General features: G+C 38.5%; 2 protein-coding genes across 10 annotated transcripts in view; one reads left to right on the top strand and one right to left on the bottom strand.

Annotated features, from left to right (window-relative positions):
- Positions 1-16,470, bottom strand: part of klf1 (Kruppel like factor 1 (erythroid)) — a 251,904-nt gene extending 235,434 nt beyond the window's left edge. Inside the window, exons 1-3 of one of the 2 annotated variants that reach the window (XR_009823858.1) lie at positions 16,124-16,470; positions 12,947-13,679; positions 10,707-12,887 (exon numbers count right to left, since the gene is read on the bottom strand). Coding sequence is in view for 1 of the 2 variants with exons in the window: in XM_062033392.1 (XP_061889376.1) it covers positions 12,712-12,887; positions 12,947-13,679; positions 16,124-16,186 (972 nt within the window). In the remaining variant the exon portion in view is untranslated. Of the gene's footprint in view, positions 1-9,246; positions 12,888-12,946; positions 13,680-16,123 lie in introns of those variants that run through there. The other variant, XM_062033392.1, reaches the window with a different exon arrangement.
- Positions 1-20,313, top strand: part of lg22h22orf23 (linkage group 22 C22orf23 homolog) — an 86,574-nt gene that overhangs the window by 46,827 nt on the left and 19,434 nt on the right. For 3 of the 8 annotated variants that reach the window (XM_062033400.1, XM_062033398.1, XM_062033395.1), the window contains exon 4: positions 8,588-8,761. Coding sequence is in view for 1 of the 8 variants with exons in the window: in XM_062033399.1 (XP_061889383.1) it covers positions 16,518-16,547 (30 nt within the window). In the remaining 7 variants the exon portion in view is untranslated. Of the gene's footprint in view, positions 1-8,587; positions 8,762-12,740; positions 12,874-16,441; positions 16,548-20,313 lie in introns of those variants that run through there. The other 5 variants (XM_062033393.1, XM_062033396.1, XM_062033401.1 and 2 more) reach the window with 5 other exon arrangements.

Raw genomic sequence — 20,313 nt, 5'->3', positions numbered from 1 at the left:
TATATATATATATATATATATATATATATATATATATATAACACCAAATTATTTAGGGGGGCTTAAGAATATTTTAGGGGGACTTGAGCCCCCCTAAAATAGGCCTAACAACGCTAATGGTTGTCACAATGAAACTGCATCAGTGACGTCATCACCAGCATATGTTATGTAATGTCAAGAACATTCACAAAGAGCTTTATTGACGTAAACATGTGGAAAGGAGCTGGAAGCCAATTTTAGGTTTGAACACAAGAGAACTGTTATGTAAAACACAAACAAGGAGCCAGGGAAAGAGCATGCGAGGACGCCGTCGTGCTGAAAGTTCACCTAAGGTCTCACACACACACACACACACACACACACACACACACACACACACACACACACACACACACACACACACACACACACACACACACACACACACACACACACGTACACACACACAAAGCTCCATTGTTGTTCCAGTACAGTAATAAAACGTTTCCACACACACAAGTATTAGGGTATTTTGAAAAGTTATTACAAATTATGCAAGCGCATAATTTACTTTGATTACTCATGATTAATCAAAATTTTAAAATGTTGATTATTCTGATCCTAAAAAAATAGTCATGTTTTTCGTTGTGACCGTCCTAGAAAAGGTGGCGGGTATGCAATATACGTAAAACTGCTGCTCCGTTATTGTCTGTATCCTGCAGCAAACAATTTGAATTTCTTGCACTTAAAGTAAGACTCCTTAAAGAGGAACTGCACTTTTGTGGAATTTTTCCTATTGTTCACAATCATCATAAAAGACACGATTGTTTTTTTGGGGGGTTTTTTTCACTCAAAATATTAAGTAAATGCGATCAAAAGTCTGCTTACAATGGAGTCTATGAGAGCTGCACAGTTTTTGATTGATTGAGACTTTTATTAGTAGGTTGCACAGTGAAGTACATATTCCGTACAATTGACCACTAAATGGTGACACCCAAATAAGTTTTTCAACTTGTTTAAGTCGGGGTCCACTTAAATTGATTCATGATACAGATATATACTATCATATATACTATCATCATAATACAGTCATCACACAAGATAATCACATTGAATTATTTGCATTATTTACAATCAGGGGTGTGGAGGGGGGGGGGGGGTAGGATATGGACATCAAGTAGTGGACATAGAGAGAGAGAGAGAGAGAGAGAGAGAGAGAGAGAGAGAGAGAGAGAGAGAGAGAGAGAGAGAGAGAGAGAGAGAGAGATCAGAAGGCATAAGAAAAAGTATCTGCATTTGATTGTTTACATTTGATTATTAGCAATCCGGAGAGGGTGTTAGTTTAGGGTTGTAGCTGCCTGGAGGTGAACTTTTATTGCGGTTTTGAAGGAGGATAGAGATGCCCTTTCTTTTATACCTGTTGGGAGCGCATTCCACATTGATGTGGCATAGAAAGAGAATGAGTTAAGACCTTTATTAGTTCGGAATCTGGGTTTAACGTGGTTAGTGGAGCTCCCCCTGGTGTTGTGGTTATGGCGGTCATTTACATTAAGGAAGTAGTTTGACATGTACTTCGGTATCAGGGAGGTGTAGCGGATTAGTTCCACCTATAAAGCCCCTAAAAAACAACCAAACACCTTCATTAACGTTTTACATACATATATGATGTAAGTATATACGTAATGTAGTAATGGCTACATTTATAAGAACATTTAATATTTAGGTATTTTGATCATTTTAAGCATAATTTTTTAAGCATATTATTATAATATTATCATATATATATATATATATATACAGTATATATATATATATATGATAATATTTTAAGCATTAATTAAAAAAACACATCATGACGTTTGCTTTTTCTTTTCTTCATCACTGATTACTCACTGCTAACTTCATGACAGCAAACAAACATAATAAAACATCACTTACTGTATAAGGTCTGCTGTCATTAGGATGCCGACTGCTGGGATGTATTCCCATTTAGATGAAGAATGACCATAATCCTCACTAATACTTGGGTAATATTCAAGTAACGAAATGTAAATGGAGTATTGTTGGCAGTTTTTATGGTTATTTATTGGATTTTATGGGCGAAATAGTGGAGCTCCAATCGGCTCCGCTGTAAGTGGAATGCATTCTAAAAAATCCATTTGTCGTCATTTCTTCCATAATGATTGCAAACGATAGGCAAAATTACAAAAAAAAAGTGCACTTCTACTTTAAGGACATGTATCACTATTGTTGGTTGTTACAGACCCTCCTCAGCAAGCAGTGAGGTCCTACTGTCACTGAACAATCAGCTTTTAACCCTAAATTTGATTGAGATTCTTCTTATTGGGGATCTTTATTGGGACTGGTTGTCGTCTGTGTGTGACTCATTTAATCTTACACAGCTCATTAGCGGCCCAACCCGTCCAAATCTTAAACGCTTGGACAAATTTTCTCCTCTAGACCTTTTTTTTTAACAAATGCTCCTCATAAATACTCTGATATTGGTATTTTTGCAAATGATTTGAGTGACCACTGTGTTATTGCTACTATTAAGCAAGCTTGGATACCAAAAGTGAGGCCACAAATTATTCTTAAACGTGATTTTTAAGCATTTTTGTGAGACGTTTTTTTTTTTTTTAATTAATGATTCATGGCTGTTTGATTGGTCCAGTATCATTCTTTTTGATGATGTTGAGTTGGCTAGGAAATATTTTTATGATTCATTTATCAGTATTATAAACAAACATGCTCATCTTGAATTGAATTGAAGTATTTATTTCAAACCTGCACAGTACAACAAAACATTTTTTTTTTTTTTTTTTTTACATTTTGGCAGAGACATTTATGCAAGGCTTGAAAAGGGGTTGGATGAAGCAGATGCTTATAATATCCCAACCCCTCTCACTCATTCCACATTTAACATAAACAATATAATACAAGAACAATACTATACAAACAAAAACAAGAAAAGCTCCTGTACACTAACAATACAATAGTACCACTGTTACTTTGATATAAGACAAGACGAGACAAAACAAACACACACACACACACACACACACACGCACACACACACACACACACACACACACACACACACACACACACACACACACACACACACACACACACACACACATACATAGGCCCAAACACTCTCTGACCATACACCTCTCTCCCATCGCTCTGTGCTGAGGGCATCACTCTCTTTCCTCCTCGTACTTCTTCAGTACTTGTTTTTTAAACAGTCTTTTAAATTGAATCATGTTAGAACACGTTTTTAACTCTTCCCCTAAGTTGTTCCACAGACTGACTCCACGCACTGAAATGCACATAGACTTTAAAGTTGTTTAAATGTAGGTAAATATAATTTGTTGTTTCCTCTTAGACTGTACCTATGGTGAGCATCTCTATCCTGGAATAGGTTCTGTATATTGGATGGTAGAGAGTTTTGGGATGCCCTAAACATAATTTGAGCAGGTTTAAATTTGATGACATCGTGCAGTTTAAGTTGCTTTAACTCCATGAATAGTGGATTTGAATGATGTCTGTAGTGAACATTGGACACAATCCTAATGGCCTTTTTCTGCAGAGTGACTAAAGGCTGTAGATGGGATTTATAACAATTTCCCCAGACTTCAACACAATAATTTAAATACGACATAATAAATGAATGGTACAATAACAGCAGAGCATTGGTGTTCAATAAATGACATGGTTTATTTTCTATGTAAATAAAGGTAGAAATAATCATTGGTTCTTTCCTGAACAGTCTAGTCTACTAAAAGAAAGGGATGTTGCCTGAGCCAAGGCTAGAAATACAAAATCCCAGGCTGACTGGATGGTTTTAGCAGCTCAGAAATGTCTTTACTTCTCTTGTCAAGAAGTCAAAATCTGAGTTTTATCTTGCGCAAACCCCCAGTAGCTTAAATGATCCTAAGAAATTCTGGAAAGTCATAAAAACGTCTCATGGAAGTGAAACCACAAATGATCTGCCAACTTGCATTGTGAAAGACTCATGTAGTCTTACTAATAAATCAGTCATACTTAAGTATTTTGATGAATATTTTACTTCTTCTGGTTCTTTGACTCCTTATCGCCACATCCAAATCAGCCGAATGTTCAGAAGGTTTGCATGTCAACATGCCTTCACACTTACATAGCCAACACATTTAGTTTTACTCATCTTGATGGGTTTGAGGTCAAGGGAGCCTTTAAACAAATGGATACTGGTAAATCTGCAGGTCCTGATAAACTTGTGCCTCATCCATCCATCCATTTTCTACCGCTTGTCCCTTACAGGGCCGCGAGGGTTGTGCATTTCTTTTTGAAGTCAGCCGTTGATTTTATTTCCAAACCTCCTACGCATATTTGTAATCTTTCCTTTAAATTCCTAACATATGGAAACCAGTCTATGGTTTACCTTTGTTGAAAGGAGGAGATCCATAACCCATCTCCAAGTTATGCGTCCTAACTAAAGTTCTTGAAAAGTTTGTTAATAACCAATACAAATAATTCTTAGACCTATGGTCTGCGATCTCAACATCAACCAGATTTTAGAATGAGGCGTAACGCACCGTAAACGCTGCTATCAAAGTTGTGAATTACATTATTGAGGCATTGGATTGGAAAAAATATTGTGCATTTCTAATTATTGACCTTTCAAAAGCATTTGATATGTTCGACCATATCATTTTGGCAGTCAGGCTGCACAGGATTAGCCTATCTCAGCATGTTGTGAAGTGGTTTTCTAATTACCTGTCCTATCAAACCCAACGCGTCCAGTTTGCTGGGTCCTCCTCGTCTTTCTTCCCTGTAATAAAGGGTGTACTTCAGAATTTTTGTAATAATAATAATAATAATAATTGTCAGAATAATTGTATCTAAGTTATCACAAAACTTTGGGTTTCAATGAGTTCCCTGCGAGAAGACAAAAGCTGTCTTTGATCCTACCAAGCAAAATGCTTGTAAAACTCCACTGTGTAGGATGGGAAGCAACATGAAGGTGTTCTGTTTCTTTGATGTATTGTAATCCACAGAAAGATATTGTCTTGACCCGAGATCTACAAAGCGAAGAGGAAGCAGGACCTGACTCCCCTCCAGGGACCTCTTTTTTGAACTGTTTTACGACCTTTTCTGTGAACTGTTTTGTAATCAGAGGGGATGGCTGTTTACGACCGCCGTCCCTTTAGAAACAGCTGTTGCCATGTAATCAGGGAAAGTCCAAATAAAAGAGGAGACATACAATCTTTCGGCAGAGCGTAATGACACATTACAAGGGTACAGATGTACATGTTTCTCCACACTGAGCTAAATTTAATTCTGTCTCTGTTTGATTCCTTGCTTCTTGTCTTGTTTAATAGATGTCACCAGTGTTTGAACCTGACAATAATAATAATAATAATTATTATAATTAAATAACTATAAATATTATTATAACTAATTATATAGGCATTGTCACCTACTGAATAACACAAAGCTGACACAAATATTTGTTTTTAAATATATATATTCGTTTGTGGCATTTTCTTTTCCAAATTTAAATATCAAAAAAGCCCCTGCATGCTTAAATTTTTTAGTCTCGGTGGAAAATGTTTGGATACCCCTGCACTAGATTTTAGGGATGTCCTGGCACAACTTTTTCACTTCTGATACAATACCGATATTGGAGTCTATCGATATTAATCCAAAATAATCATAATACTTACTTTTAAAATTGTGTAGTGTGGAACGTCAAAGAAGGTTTGATCAAGTGGAATTAGAGAGAGAGAGAGAGAGAGAGAGTGAGCTGTCAGCTATGGTTAAAGGGGAATTACTGTCTGGCAAACAAAACAATGCATTTCTTTTTTAAGGGCTTATTAAGTCTGAGAAAATAACTCCAAGAATCTCAGCTTCATGTTTGATAGAAAGTCAGTGTAAAAAAAAATGGCACATGTGATTATAGTAACTTAAAAAAGGCCTTTCATGCTGTAAACAAATTGTTGTGTGTCTGCACAGACACCCTGCTGTTTCATATCAGTGTGTGTGTGTGTGTGTGTGTGTCTAAGTTCAAATTAGGACAACCCCCCTCACCTGCTCCCCCTTGCACTGTATCCCTCCGTGGCCTTGGGATCACAGTTCCTCTCAGTGCTGCAGCTGCTTTTGCCGCACTAATCCTCATCCTGCACTTGACATCTGGCCAGCGCTCCCATTATGTGAGATTGTGTAACAGCACTAACAATTTTTAGTCTTTGACCCATTAGAGCAACTCACAGTATATCAGAACCGCTTCACCAACGCTTCGGGTCACCTGGAAATGTCCCCAAATCCTATAGTCATTATTAATGCAAGTGGAATAATATTTGTTTTCACTACACGCATTTATAGCAGGGCTATTGAAGCGGCGGCCCGGCGCCCAAATCCGGCCTGAATTCAGGCCCCTTCTACACTAAGCCTGCTAAGGTTATCCAGGCTACGCGACCTAGGACGCATGCGCGGAAAAAAATGCGCGCATCATAGTCACCTCTGACCTGGAAGTGTATCCTTACCCTGTGTTTCAATGTAGACTATTGCCACATTTCATTTAACAGTAAACCTTGCTTGCCTCACCATCAGCAGCTGTTAGACTATTGTAATGAATCACACCTGAGCCATCATACATGAATCATGTATTTAATGGTCTTGTGAAAGTAAACAATGTGATAAAGAACATTTTACAACAATCAATCTAGGGATCTAGATATCTGGTCTGGACTCTGGGCTTGTAGGCTGAAATTGGCGATCGTACTCGACCACTTCATGGCTTCACAATAATTACGGAGTACAGAACTAGACGTTGAGTAATCGGTCGACATACATCGCGGACAATTACTGACAGTCTGCTTTGCCAGTCCAAATGCATTTGCTGTTTTCCGTAGTACTCCCTTGTCCACGGGAACCCGCATTCTCGTTGTCTCCCCTTTGACAAATAGACAAAGTTTTTCACTAAGTAGAACCATAGCTGACCTGGACATCCGAAAGTTCTCTTGGATTAAACCAAGAAATTTCAGAAATATAATAAGAAACAATTGATAGGATTTTGGGCATCATTTTTACTATGTTACCTTACGTTCTTTCATGTTAAGAGTTTACATTTTCTGCGTTTGTATGCCAGTGGCTGACGGACACAAAGACGGTGGAGATTGACAAGAGGAGTCACTCTGTTTCTTTCAGATAGCTCAAAATGTTATGGGCATATTTTGAGTAAACAATCAGGATATGTTAGAAATGAAATAGCAAACAACATTTTTTTTACTATTGTAAGTAAATGGGGATGAAAAAGTTTGAAAAAATAAAATCTATGTCTTAAATGTTAATTTAATATTAATAAATCAAATCGGGAATGTCTAAGATTACCTGCATCAAAAATGCAAAATGGTTTGTTTCACCCGGATAGCATATAATATAATATATATATAATATAATCAATTATATTTTATATAGCGCTTTTCTCTAGTGACTCAAAGCGCTTTACATAGTGAAACCCAATATCTAAGTTACATTTAAACCAGTGTGGGTGGCACTGAGAGCAGGTGGGTAAAGTGTCTTGCCCAAGGACACAACGGCAGTGACTAGGATGGCGGAAGCGGGGATCGAACTTGGAACCCTCAAGTTGCTGGCACGGCCACTCCTACCAACCGAGCTATATATACTATATCCTCGCCTCCATGGCGACAAATAAAGTAAGTGTCGGAGCCAAAATTCCTTATTTGTTTATATTGTTTTTATTCTATTTTCTCTAAATTGATTGTTGGGTTCAGCATGTTTAATTTCCTTTTCGGCAGATTGCTCCACCCACTTCCTGTTAAGAACCAGGAAGTGTTGACGGGGGAGGGGACTGTTGCTATGGTGCAGTTACCATGGTAGCCTCCATAAATTGGGTTCAGGTGTGAGCATGGGAGGGCGATTGGAGGAAAAACAGTTTTCGACCGTGTCGTGTCGTGTCGTGACAATGCTGTGATAATGTGCCATTCAAGGTCAGCATACTTTGTTGTATAATCTACATTTGATTTAATTTAGATAGCTTGGAATAAACGGATTGTCATATCCAAACACAGTTCTACAGTACTGGACATTCTATCATTTACACGCGTCAAACTGGTCAACACAGTCGCCCTCCGTACCAGCCCAAAGGTAAGGGCTGTACAGTAAGTTTCTTACAAGTATCATCCCTGCAGGACGAGGAATAGCTAAACATGCTTCACTACACACCGTAGCTCACACACCGTAGCTCACAGTGGCGTCAAAATGTAAACAAACGCCATTAGTGGATCTACACCTAATATCCACTGTAATGATACCAAGTACAGGAGCGATACTACTATGATTACGTCGATATTTTTTGTCATCACAACATCTTTCGTTTAAAAAAAATTTATATTATGTTTATAAGCTCAGGAAATATGTCCCTGGACACATGAGGACTTTGAATATGACCAATGTATAATCCTGTAACTACTTGGTATTGGATCGATACCTAAATTTGTGGTATCATCCAAAAATAAAATAAAGTATCCAAACAACAGAAAAATAAGTGATTCTTACATTTTAACAGAAGTGTAGTGTCTTATGTCCTCTGTGTTGCTCGCAGTGTTCCCCCGTTTCCCGTGATCGGGCTGTGTGCCTCGACTTCCCATTGCCTCCCTCGATCCTCGACCCCTGCTTGGACACGGACCTCGTTACCTCTCTCCAGCCCCCGACCTTCTCGCCTTGCCCCTTTGGTCTGACGAAGGATTCATCCAACGCACACTTACAACAAACTCTGGTAACATTTACATTGTTAATTCTATTCACCGTCCTGCACCATTCAGGTTTAGTAGCATACACACCCCAACACATCATCAGCATCAGTTTCAATAACCCTATTGAACTGATCCCTCTCGTTGTGTCATCTCCTTCCCCCGTCGTACGTAACGACATCTTATCGATCTTTGTTGTCGTTGTTGTTGGTTTTATCCAATTGATTTTATTGTTTTGATTTTGTACGGTGTCCTTCAGTGGCCAGAAAGGCACTTTTTAAGTAAAATGTATTATTATCCTGTTGCACACTGGGAAATAAATGTTTACACCATAAAGACTGCGTGTAGTAAATAATCTTCACTGTTAAAATATGTTTTAATTAGATTAGATTAGATTAGTTTATTTCAAAGGGGACAATGCAATTTCATCAAACACATGAAACAACAGATATTTAGCTATAAGTGAGACATTGGAAACTAAAGGTCCAGTAATACATGAAACTGAGAGGGGTCATTTCACATATTTATTGGATGTGACAATAAAACACTTTTAAGCAATTGTAAATATAAAAAAACATAAAAACACAAAAATTGTACGACTGATATAAAACCTGGTTAATAAATATGTGGGTCACTTGACAAAAGATACTCATATAGTGAATAAACATTTCTTCGACACAACCCTGAGTTTCACTTTTAAATATAAACAATTTGCATGACAATAATACAAAGTTAGAAACACAGATATCATCTCATAGGTGGTTAAGACTTCATGTGAACTCTAAATTTGAAAAGTTACGCAGCCCTCAGTAGGTCTTGTTAGCTCTTCACTGTCCACGTGCACCCACTGCGTACAGTGTTGTTGTTTTTCAGATGATCAATAATGAAACATTTAGCCAGTTTGGGGTTGGTAAATTGAGTCATACAATGAAGATCGAGGCATGAAGAATATTTCAACAAAAATTATATAGTTCTCCTATCTGGATCATAAATTACCTATTTTTTGCTAAGAATTGCTAAGGCATCAAAAATCTAAAACAATTAGTATCAAAGCTAAACTTGCATTCTAACATGAATGTACAACATCTAAAAGACAGCATGCCTAATTTGACTTGGTGTATTTTGCCTACCAACCATGTAATCCAGTACATTCGACAACAGAATATGTCAAGAAATAAGACAACAATTTCCCAAAACTCTGTCAATCTAGAGCAGGGGTCTCCAAAATCCAGCTTGCGGAAAGTCCCAAGTTTAAAAATGTTTTTTTGTAATTATTATTTAAAAAAATATGTCCTTTCTAATCAATTTTCTACCGCTTGTTACTCTCGGTGTCTCCTTGCCGCTCAGGCAAATCATATTGTCTAAAAATGCATTTTTCCATCGACAATGTGACATTATCGCGCTCGTGCCGCAGTGTCGGCATGTGCGCGCTCTTTCAGTCAATTAGTCTGCGAGGAATATATATATATATATACACAGCTTGGCCCCCGGCCAACTTGTTTTAACCCAATGCGGCCCCAGAGTCAAAAAGTTTGGGGACCCCTGATCTAGAGGCCCAACCAATGGGCCGTGGCAGATTACTCAATTTCACTTACTTAATGGTCTGAAAAGTATTTATACTGGAAAAACTTCTAATTTGACCAAAAATATATATTTCTCATTTCTAGTCAAAATATCCAAACTAACTTAGTACAAGTCACAATCCCCTGAGTAGTACTTTTTCAGGGAGACATAAGAATTTGTTTTTAGGCACCCGGCCGAGTCATACCAAAGACTATAAAAAAAATGGGACCCATTGCCCCCCTGCTTGGCACTCAGCATCAAGGGTTGGAATTGGGGGTTAAATCACAAAAAGTGATTCCCGGTGCTGCCCACTGCTCCCCTCACCCCCCAGGGGGTGATCAAGGGGATGGGTCAAATGCAGAGGACAAATTTCACCACACCTAGTGTGTGTGTGACAATCATTGGTACTTTAACTTAACTTAACAATACTACTTTTCGAGCACCACAATTTTTTATCAAACACAAAACTTCAATATTAGTAAGTATAGCTAATGAGTTTAAATTGCAAATTTCAAGATCACTTTGACATTTTTAAAGCTTAAATAAAATATTTCAAGAAATCTTACCAAGACAATTTTGACTTGTTCCATTGGCAGATTGTTTTTCTTACTAAAAGCAAAAACATTGTTTTAACTCTTTTATGAGGGGCATCTTTTTCCAGTGTACGGCTGAGTTTAGCCTTAAGACTGCATGTATTTGTGACACTGGTTTGAGGGGGAGGCCTTTAGGGTGTTTGGATGACGCCATCGTCTAATTTGCATACTTGGCCATGACGCATGTGCATGTCATTTTTCAAAAAGGCAAACAAAATTATATATGTAGCAAATTAAAAATATGTGTGTTCCCAGCAGGCACAATGTTGAGAACTTGTAGAATTAAGTCCTGACGTTGAGCAACTCAAACATAACGTTGGAACAACATGCTTTTTGACAACGTTTAATCAATGTTGGGTTCTGATGTTGAATTGACCTTTGAAATTTGGTAATTTCCCAACCAACAATGTGGATCCAACGTTAGAAATCAACGTTGTCTCAATTCACAAACTATTTTGCAATATTGTTTCAAAGTCAGTTTTAAAGGACATGTATGTGTAATCAACGTTGTATCAATGTCTTGTGCCTGCTGGGTTATTATTACTTGTTAGTAACAACATATCAGCTTATGAATTAAGAAATTCATCTCTGCTCTTTTTTTTTTTTTTTTTGCTTTATTCTACAAACCGCCAGACATACATGAATTTGTTGAAAACCCTGCCCTGTAGTTATTAGCTACAAATGATGTATATTTGCTAATTTACCTTTGCCAGGCAGAACAATTAAAAGCTATTTCGCTATCAGAAGATATAGATAATTAACCTGTGCATCCAACTGTTTTCATTCATACATTTTTGGCCATTTTTGGCCACGACGCAAGTGCATGTAATTTTTTTTTTCAAAAAACATTATACACGTACCTAGTTTAAAAATGGTATGTTAAGATATTAGTAGCAACATATCAGCTTTTTATTGTTACATTATGTATTTTTGCTCTATTTTCATTTTTGCTTTATTTTACAAATAATGTATGTTTGCTCATTTACCTATGCCAGGCAGAACAAATAAATGCTATTTCGCTATCAGAAGGTATAAATAATTAACCTGTGCATCCACTTGTTTCCATTCATACATTTTTAGCTGTGACGCATGTGCATGTAATTTTTCAAAAAGGCTAGAAAACATTACACCTGATTAAAAAATGTTATGTTATTATTAGTTATTAGTATCAACATAGAGTGTACGCCCTGAGATCGGTAGGTTGTGAGTTCAAACCCCGGCCGCGTCATACCAAAGACTATAAAAATGGGACCCATTACCTCCCTGCTTGACACTCAGCATCAAGGGTTGGAATTGGGGGTTAAATCACCCAAAATGATTCCCGGGCGCGGCCACCGCTGCTGCTCACTGCTCCCCTCACCTCCCAGTGTGTGATCAAGGGTGATGGGTCAAATGCAGAGAATAATTTCGCCACACCTAATGTGTGTGTGACAATCATTGGTACTTTAACTTTAATATCAGCTTTTTATTGTTACACTATGTATTTTTGCTCTATTTTCAATGTTGCCTTATTTTACAAATAATTGATGTTTGCTCATTTATTTATGCCAGGCAGAACAATTACATGCTATTTTGTTAGATGGTAAAAGGTACAAATAATTAAACTGTGTATCCACCTGTTTCCATTCATACAACACTTTTGGCCTTGACGCATGTGCATGCAATTTAAAAAGAAAAGGTTAAAAACATCATACATGCACCTAATAAAAAAGTGTGTGTTGTTATTAGTATCAACATATCAGCTTTTTCTTGTTCCATTACGTACATTTGCTCTATTTTTGTGTCATTGGTGAAATGATTGAATAGCACCATTTTGAGCGTTAGGTGTGTCTCTTCATGTGCAGCGCCAAGTGGTCGGAGCGTGAGAAGGCCCTCTGACAAAGCACACATTCGTAGGGTTTTTGCCCTGTGTGCTTGCGGTAGTGACGGGTCAACTCATCAGAACGGGCAAACTTCCAGCTGCAGCCTTCCCATGAACACTGGTAAGGTTTCTCCCCTGAAAAAGCACCAATAATGAGGAAATAACCATTGCAAGCGGCGCGACGTTGAGCGTACCTGTGTGTGTGCGGAGGTGAGCCTTGAGGTGGGAGCTCTTAGTGTAGGTCTTTCTGCATCCTGGGTAGTCACAGCCGTGGATGGCTGCCGTCTTTTTCCCCGTCGACCGTCGCCCGCGCTTCACCTGCGCCCCACCGGGGGGCGGCTGCGGTCCGACCCTTTGTTGATGAGGCTGGCTGCGGGTGTAGTCACAGAAAAGGCTGGCGTTGTGGTTGAAGTGAAGCGGGTAGCTGTAGTGTCGAGGGTCAGAGGTTTCAGCGTGGATCGGTACCAATCGGACATCGTGGTAAGGCACCAAAGGAGGTTGCTGAGGGGGGTAATACGGGTTCTGCTCCCACGGTGGGATGGGTCTCTCCTGGGAGAAACCAAACGGATCGACATTCGTCCGCCCTGCCAGGGCGTTGTTGTAATATTGGTGGTACACTTCCTGTTGGGCCGTCGGAGGTATGAACTCAGCCATCGGACACCCATCCGTCTGGTCCTGACCCACTCGGTCTTTAAGCATGCCTCCAGCCTGGTACACTATGTCCGGGTCCAGCTGTTGTTCCAACATCTCAGCATTGTGGTCCAGGGAGGGACTGAGTTCAGGCGATGTGCTGCACAACTCGGACAGGAACAACTCAATATCCCAGCATGCCTGGCTGTCGTCGTCCAGGAGCCCGTCAGTCATCTGCTGGGAGAGTTGCAGATGCTCGGGGCCCAGAGGAGGCGAGCCGCCATCGGGATTCCACACCTAAGATGTTTGGGGTGCATTGGGGAGAGAACGTAAACCAGATCTAGGTCTAAATGGGACCAATCCACAGTCAAGTTGCAAATGTATTAAATGCCCTGAGAACATGGATGTTAACAGAGAGCTGATTCAGCAACAAGTATACTGTACATAAGTAAATTAATAACTTATTTTGTTTTTGGAGTCATTTTCTTGACCCTCTAGAACAGTGGTTCTCAACCTTTTTTCAGTGATGTACCCCTTGTGAAAATTGTTTTAATTCAAGTACCCCCTAATCAGAGCAAAGCATTTTTGGTTGAAAAAAAGAGATAAAGAAGTAAAATACAACACTATGTCATCAGTTTCTGATTTATTAAATTGTATAACAGTGCAAAATATTGATCATTTGTTGTGGTCTTTCTTGAACTATTTGGAAAAAAAGATATAAAAATAACTAAAAACTTGTTGAAAAATAAACAAGTGATTCAATTAGAAATAAAGATTTCTACACATAGAAGTAATCATCAACTTAAGTGCCCTCTTTGGGGATTGTAATAGAGATCCATCTGGATTCATGAACTTAATTCTAAACATTTCTTCACAAAAAAAGAAATCTTTAACATCAATATTTATGGAACATGTCCACAAAAAATCTAGCTGTCAACACTGAATATTGCATTGTTGCATTTCTTTTCACAGTTCTTTTTGACAGACATTTAAAAAAAAATCTCACGTACCCCTTTGCATACCTTCAAGTACCCCCAGGGGTACGCGTACCCCCATTTGAGAACCACTGCTCTAGAACACAAACAAGTCTCTACAAAGAATTTGCAATAAAGATATAATAAAATACAAAAAATCCACTTTCAAAGATTCAATATTTTGTCAGCTTCCTTCCTAATCAGAACAATGAAGATTGTATTGAAATCTTAGTAGCGTTAGGGATGAGAATCTTACAATCTTCGGGTGACGATTCGATTCGTAAAGTTCAACACGATTCTCGATTTGAAAGAAGTCCAATCGATCCTCGCAATTTATTATTTGGTATAAAAATTCGAATAACCCGTTTTTTAAAAACGGAAGTCCTAGGTTTGATCCCCGGACTCGGGGTCTTTCTGTTTGCATGGTTTCCCCGTGAATGCGTGGGTTCCCTCCGGGTACTCTGGCTTCCTCCCACCTCCAAAGACATGCACCTGGGTATAGGTTGATTGGCAACACTAAATTGGCCCTAGTGTGTGAATGTGAGTGTGAATGTTGTCTGTCTATCTGTGTTGGCCCTGCGATGAGGTGGCGAATTGTCCAGGGCGTACCCCGCCTTCCGCCACGATTGCAGCTGGGATAGGCTCCAGCCACCCGAGAGGTACAAGCGGTAGAAATGGATGGATGGATGGTTATAGGTTACAAAAGCTCCTCTTGGCTGTATGATGTACGCTTTGAGATGGAGTGCAGTTCCCTTTAAATTAGAATTGTGTGCGTACTGTACGGGGCATCAGCACGGAGACATTCTTCTTTACTGCACATTCATGTTATCATGCTCTTACCTGCCGCATTTGGCTTTGTTTTCAAACATGCAGCACACAAGTACTACTTTTATGGGCGTTTTAGAAGCAGTCATCTACCATGAACCCCAGCTGAAGGTGTTCTCATTGGAGAGAGAGGTCGCACTTAACTTTGGACCAGAATGCAAAAAATGCATAGTTGAAGAAGTTATTTACTTATAAAAAAAATAGAACACATATAATTTTTGCCATTCAAACATCCTAAAAAAAACATATGCCAGGAGTGTAGACAATTAGTGACACTTTCAGAGGATTATTTTGAACATTAATCTTAATTTTCACATTTAGAAAATGTCACCTGTAACAAAGCTTAGAGGTAGTCTGTTTTTTTTTCTTTAATGATATCTAACTCTTGTGCATATCAATGCATTGTTTTTTAGCATTTAATTTCATGAAGTAAACAAAAGTTGTAGGAATTATTCTATTTCTATTCTTTTTCTTTAGGATGCTATCTCAAAGCTCTTTACACAAAAAAACATAATTGGCATATGTAAAAATTAATAATGATTTTTTAAAAATTATTTAAGTATTTATTAAATGTTTTAAATAAATGATGTAGTATTATTATTATTTTCTATAACCAGCATTGCTAGTAAAGATATAAATGTACCACTACAATGTATCGCCTCTACTACTTGAATTCTGCCCAGCAACAAGTGGCTGCCTAAATTTATGACTTAATGTGAGGAAGACAAATATGAAATATAGTATAAAAATGTTCTGCAAAAAACACAAACAAAAAACATTTCAGTGCAAAAATCTTAGCTCCCTTGTTATATTTGTTGTTTTTGCATTCAATATTCAAAGTTTTTTTGGTTGAGTCATTACTCTTTGCAGTTACAGAACAAAAAAAAAAATCCCATATTTTGCATAATGTGTAAAAGTGAGTGAAATATAAATAATACTTACTTTCATATCAGTGAGGTTTGAAAAGGAGCTGAAGGAAGGGAGCACAGCTTGGGTGACCGCCATGAAGCAGCAGTAGTACGGTTTTTTGTTCTTTATCCTGTCGGCTTCTCAGTTTCTAACTGACCACTACTCACCACCTCACCGAGCAGCTCAAGGCGAGATACCGCTCACACACTTGACCAAAGGCCTGAGAAACAGTTTCTTAACGATGGCTCTTTTCCCCCGTTCCTCTCCGCTATCTCTCCCTCCTTGCGCTTGTCTATCTCCTTCAGCTGGGTCTTCAACTTCAAATCTCTCCTTTTTACGTCGCTGTTGACCGTTAGGAGGAGGTGGAGCGTCGCCGTGGCCAAACAAACTCCAAATTAATTCTGCAGGGTGAGGATCAACTATGTGAATGCAGCATCTACATGCAGATAATATCCTAGTATGTATTACATATATATTCTATTGTGTTACAACATCAATGACCTCCGACATCATTTAGTCGTTTATAAGCAAGAAAACAACAGCAAAAGTTAACACTCGTCAAACCAATAATAATAATATGTTATGTGGTCTATAACATATACCTACTTTATTTGGTTTTAGCCATTTTTACCAGAATCAAAACTCAAAATGACCCCCGCATCCTTTACTATTTTTAGTTTTTGTCAAAAAATTTGGGGACACCATATTTTTCTTTAATATTTATTCCATCCATCCATCGTCTTACACTAAACGTTGTTCTTATCTGTACTGTACAGTTCAGAGTTGAAGGACAATAAAAGAAAGTCTGAGTCTCTAAACCGAGGTCAGGCCATGGTGGCAGCAGCCCAATCAGAAAAGCCAAGACTTCCCAGGTCCCCTTTGGGGATCCTGAGGAAATCCCAGGCCAGCCAAGCGATATAGTCTCTCCAACATCTCCTGGTTTTTCCCTTACCGGTCTGATGTGTCCTCAACACCTCCCCCAGGGAAAAGTCTAGGGGACATCCTTACCAGATTCCAGATCAACCTTAATCTGCCTCCTCCCGAATGAGGTCTCTAAAAAAGTTAAAGTTAAAGTACCACTGATAGTCACACACACACTAGGTGTGGTGAAATTACCCTCTGTATTTGTTCCACCCCTGGGAGGTGAGGGGAGCAGTGAGCAGCAGCGGTGGCCACGCTCAGGAATCATTCTGGTGATTTAACCCCCAATTCCAACACTCGATGCTGAGTGCCAAGCAGGGAGGTAATGGGTCCCATTTTTATAGTCTTTGGTATGACTCGGCCGGTTTGAACTCACGACCTACCAATCTCAGGGCGGACACTCTAACCACTAGGCCACTGAAAGGGGACCTCCAGCATCCCATGGATTAAATTCCAATCTTGTCCTTTTGGTCACTATTCAAAAGTTCATGGCCATAGGTGAGGGTAGTAACGTAGATCAACCAGTAAATTGAGAACTTTGATGGACCGATGCAGAGACCACATTGATCCGCCTGTCAATCTTACAATCCATTCGTCCCTCACTCGTGAACTAGACCTCGAAGTACTTGACCTCCTCCACTTGGGGCGGGATCTCATGGCCGACCTGAGGTTGTCACAGCACCCTTTTTCCGGGGGAGAACCACGGACTTGGAGGTGCTGATTCTCATTCAAGTTTCATACTCAGCTGGTAACCGACCAAGTGAGAGCTGAAGACAACGTCTCGATGAAGCCGGCAGGACTTCATCATCAAACGTTTTCAAAATCAGCTAACCATTGAGGTCATGGAATTTGCTCGATTTCACCTATAAAGCGCTCTAAAAACATCCAAAAACCTCCATCGATGTTTTATACACATGCTGTAAGTACATACTGTATGCAATGTAGTAAGAGGCACATACACAATAACATGTAATATTCACATATTTTGGTCATTTTAAGCTAACGATGTAGTAATTTCAGACACGCATCACAACGTTCGTTATTTCCCTGAACAACAGCAACTACTACTCATGACAGACTTCATGAAAGCCAACAACTACTTTGGGGCAAATGATGATCCAAGACATTACATTTTTGAGCCTGAATATAAGGAGGATGAGCTACAAATTTGAGAAGCCAAGCGATAAGCAGATCCAGCAAGTAGCACTATTGCTAAGTGCTAAACAAGAAATACAAACTACGAAAATAAGAAAACTGATGATCCGTTGCCCAGATCATGTTTTGTTTTAGTTTAAGACTCTTTTAGTTCTGTTTCAGCACCCCTGGGTTTGTGTTTCTTGGTTGCACGGGTGCTGATTATTTTCAACTGCCTCTGAATAGTGTTCTGGACGCTCACCTGCTCACGGGCACTAATCAGAGAGCTATTTATTCCTGCCTTTCGCCAATCTCAGTCTGGCTGTTTTGTTTGCTTCATGCAACAAGTTACGTTTGGTTATTCCTGGGATTCTTGATTCTTGTTCCTTTGCTAAGCCTCGCCATGGCTTCCCATGCTATAAGCACACTTTTCTGTTTATTTGTATTTCCTGCCTGATTTATGGAAAATAAATCATCTTCCTACCTGCACGCTGCCTCTGGAGTTCCGTCTGCATCTTGGGGAAACGATCCGCGCACAAACATGCGACCCCAACATAACAAAAACAATCACTTACTGTATAATGTCTGCTCTCACTGTGATGCCAACTGACGGAATGGAATTCCCATTTAGATGATGAATTAACAATAATCCTCACGAAGGTAATACAAAAAAAGAAACAAGCGTCTTTGTGTGTCTTTTTCGTCATCGCCGGGTCTAAATTCAATGTTAAAGTTGTCCAATTTCTCGGCTTATGGCCACAACCTTCTACTTTACAAGTGAGAGGCATGATTTATAATCACAAGTTAACTTTCACCAACTCTGAGGCGATGCAGCAGCTCACCACCTCAGTATGTCAAAAGTTGCATAAGCTTGTTACTTTTCCGTGATCGCTGCACCACAAAAAGTAGTTCCTCTGCATTATCTCTTATAACAACAATATCACTAATAATTGGTTACTATCTAGGTCATGAGATGTAAAGGGAGTATTGTTAGCGGTTTTTAAATGTTTTTTTAGAGGGCTATATGGACGAAATAGAGTACTCTCATTAGCTGCATTGTTAGCCACGTCAAAACAGACTATCCTTAAACCTCAGTAAAAGTAAAATAATGCTATTTAGTAACAGTAGAAGGGAAAGTAAAACACAAATACAAATAGACGAAATAGAAATTGAAAGAGTAAATTAAACCAAATTTTTAGGTATAATGATTGATGATAAAATGAACTGGAAATCTCATATAAAAAATACACAACATAAAGTGGCAAGAAACACGTCAATAATAAATAAAGCAAAACATGTTCTGGACCGAAAATCACTTCATATTCTCTACTGCTCACTAGTGTTACCATATCTGAGTTATTGTGCAGAAATATGGGGAAATAACTACAAAAGTACACTTCATTCATTAACGGTGTTACAAAAAAGACCAGTTAGAATAATACATCATGTTGGATATAGAGAACATACAAACCCTTTATTCATTGAATCGAAAATACTGAAATTCCACGACATAGTGAATTTGCAAACAGCTAAAATTATACACAAAGCAAACTTTAACCTGCTACCCAAGAATAAGCAAAACATTTTAACAAAAATCAACAAAAGAGAAATATACCCTTAGAGAAAAATGTAATTTAAAACATTTGTACGCACGTACAACACTTAAGACCTTCAGTATATCAATATGTTAAATTATGGAATGGATTAAGCAAAGAAATCAAACAAAGAAACTCTTCAAACTTAAAGTGTTTTTACAAAGTACAAAGAAGAAGAACCATGATAAACATTCTGAATTTATTCCATCCATCCATTCATTTTCTAGATAATCTTATTTATCTCACCATGTGAAATGTAACTTACTTCACTCATTATTATTTATTTAATTTAATGTTATTACTTATGGAGTATACTGTGAATAAATTTAGAACAGAATGTGAACAAAAGATTTAGCAACTGCTATGTAAAGGAAAAGGGGTAGGATTAAATAAACTCTGCTTCTTCCTGCTACTTTTCGAACATGTTGAATAGAGGAACTGGAAATTGTGATGCATCATGTTGTATGCATGCATGTTCCAAATAAACACAACCTCAACACGTATATTCCAGGTTAGAATGCATACAAAAAAATAAAGACGTGTGTTCTTGTCTTAGTTAGTGATTGTGAATGA

The sequence above is a fragment of the Entelurus aequoreus genome, linkage group LG22, assembly GCF_033978785.1.
Source record: "Entelurus aequoreus isolate RoL-2023_Sb linkage group LG22, RoL_Eaeq_v1.1, whole genome shotgun sequence".
Lineage (NCBI taxonomy): Eukaryota > Metazoa > Chordata > Actinopteri > Syngnathiformes > Syngnathidae > Entelurus > Entelurus aequoreus.
This window is presented reverse-complemented; position numbering and strand designations above follow the sequence as displayed.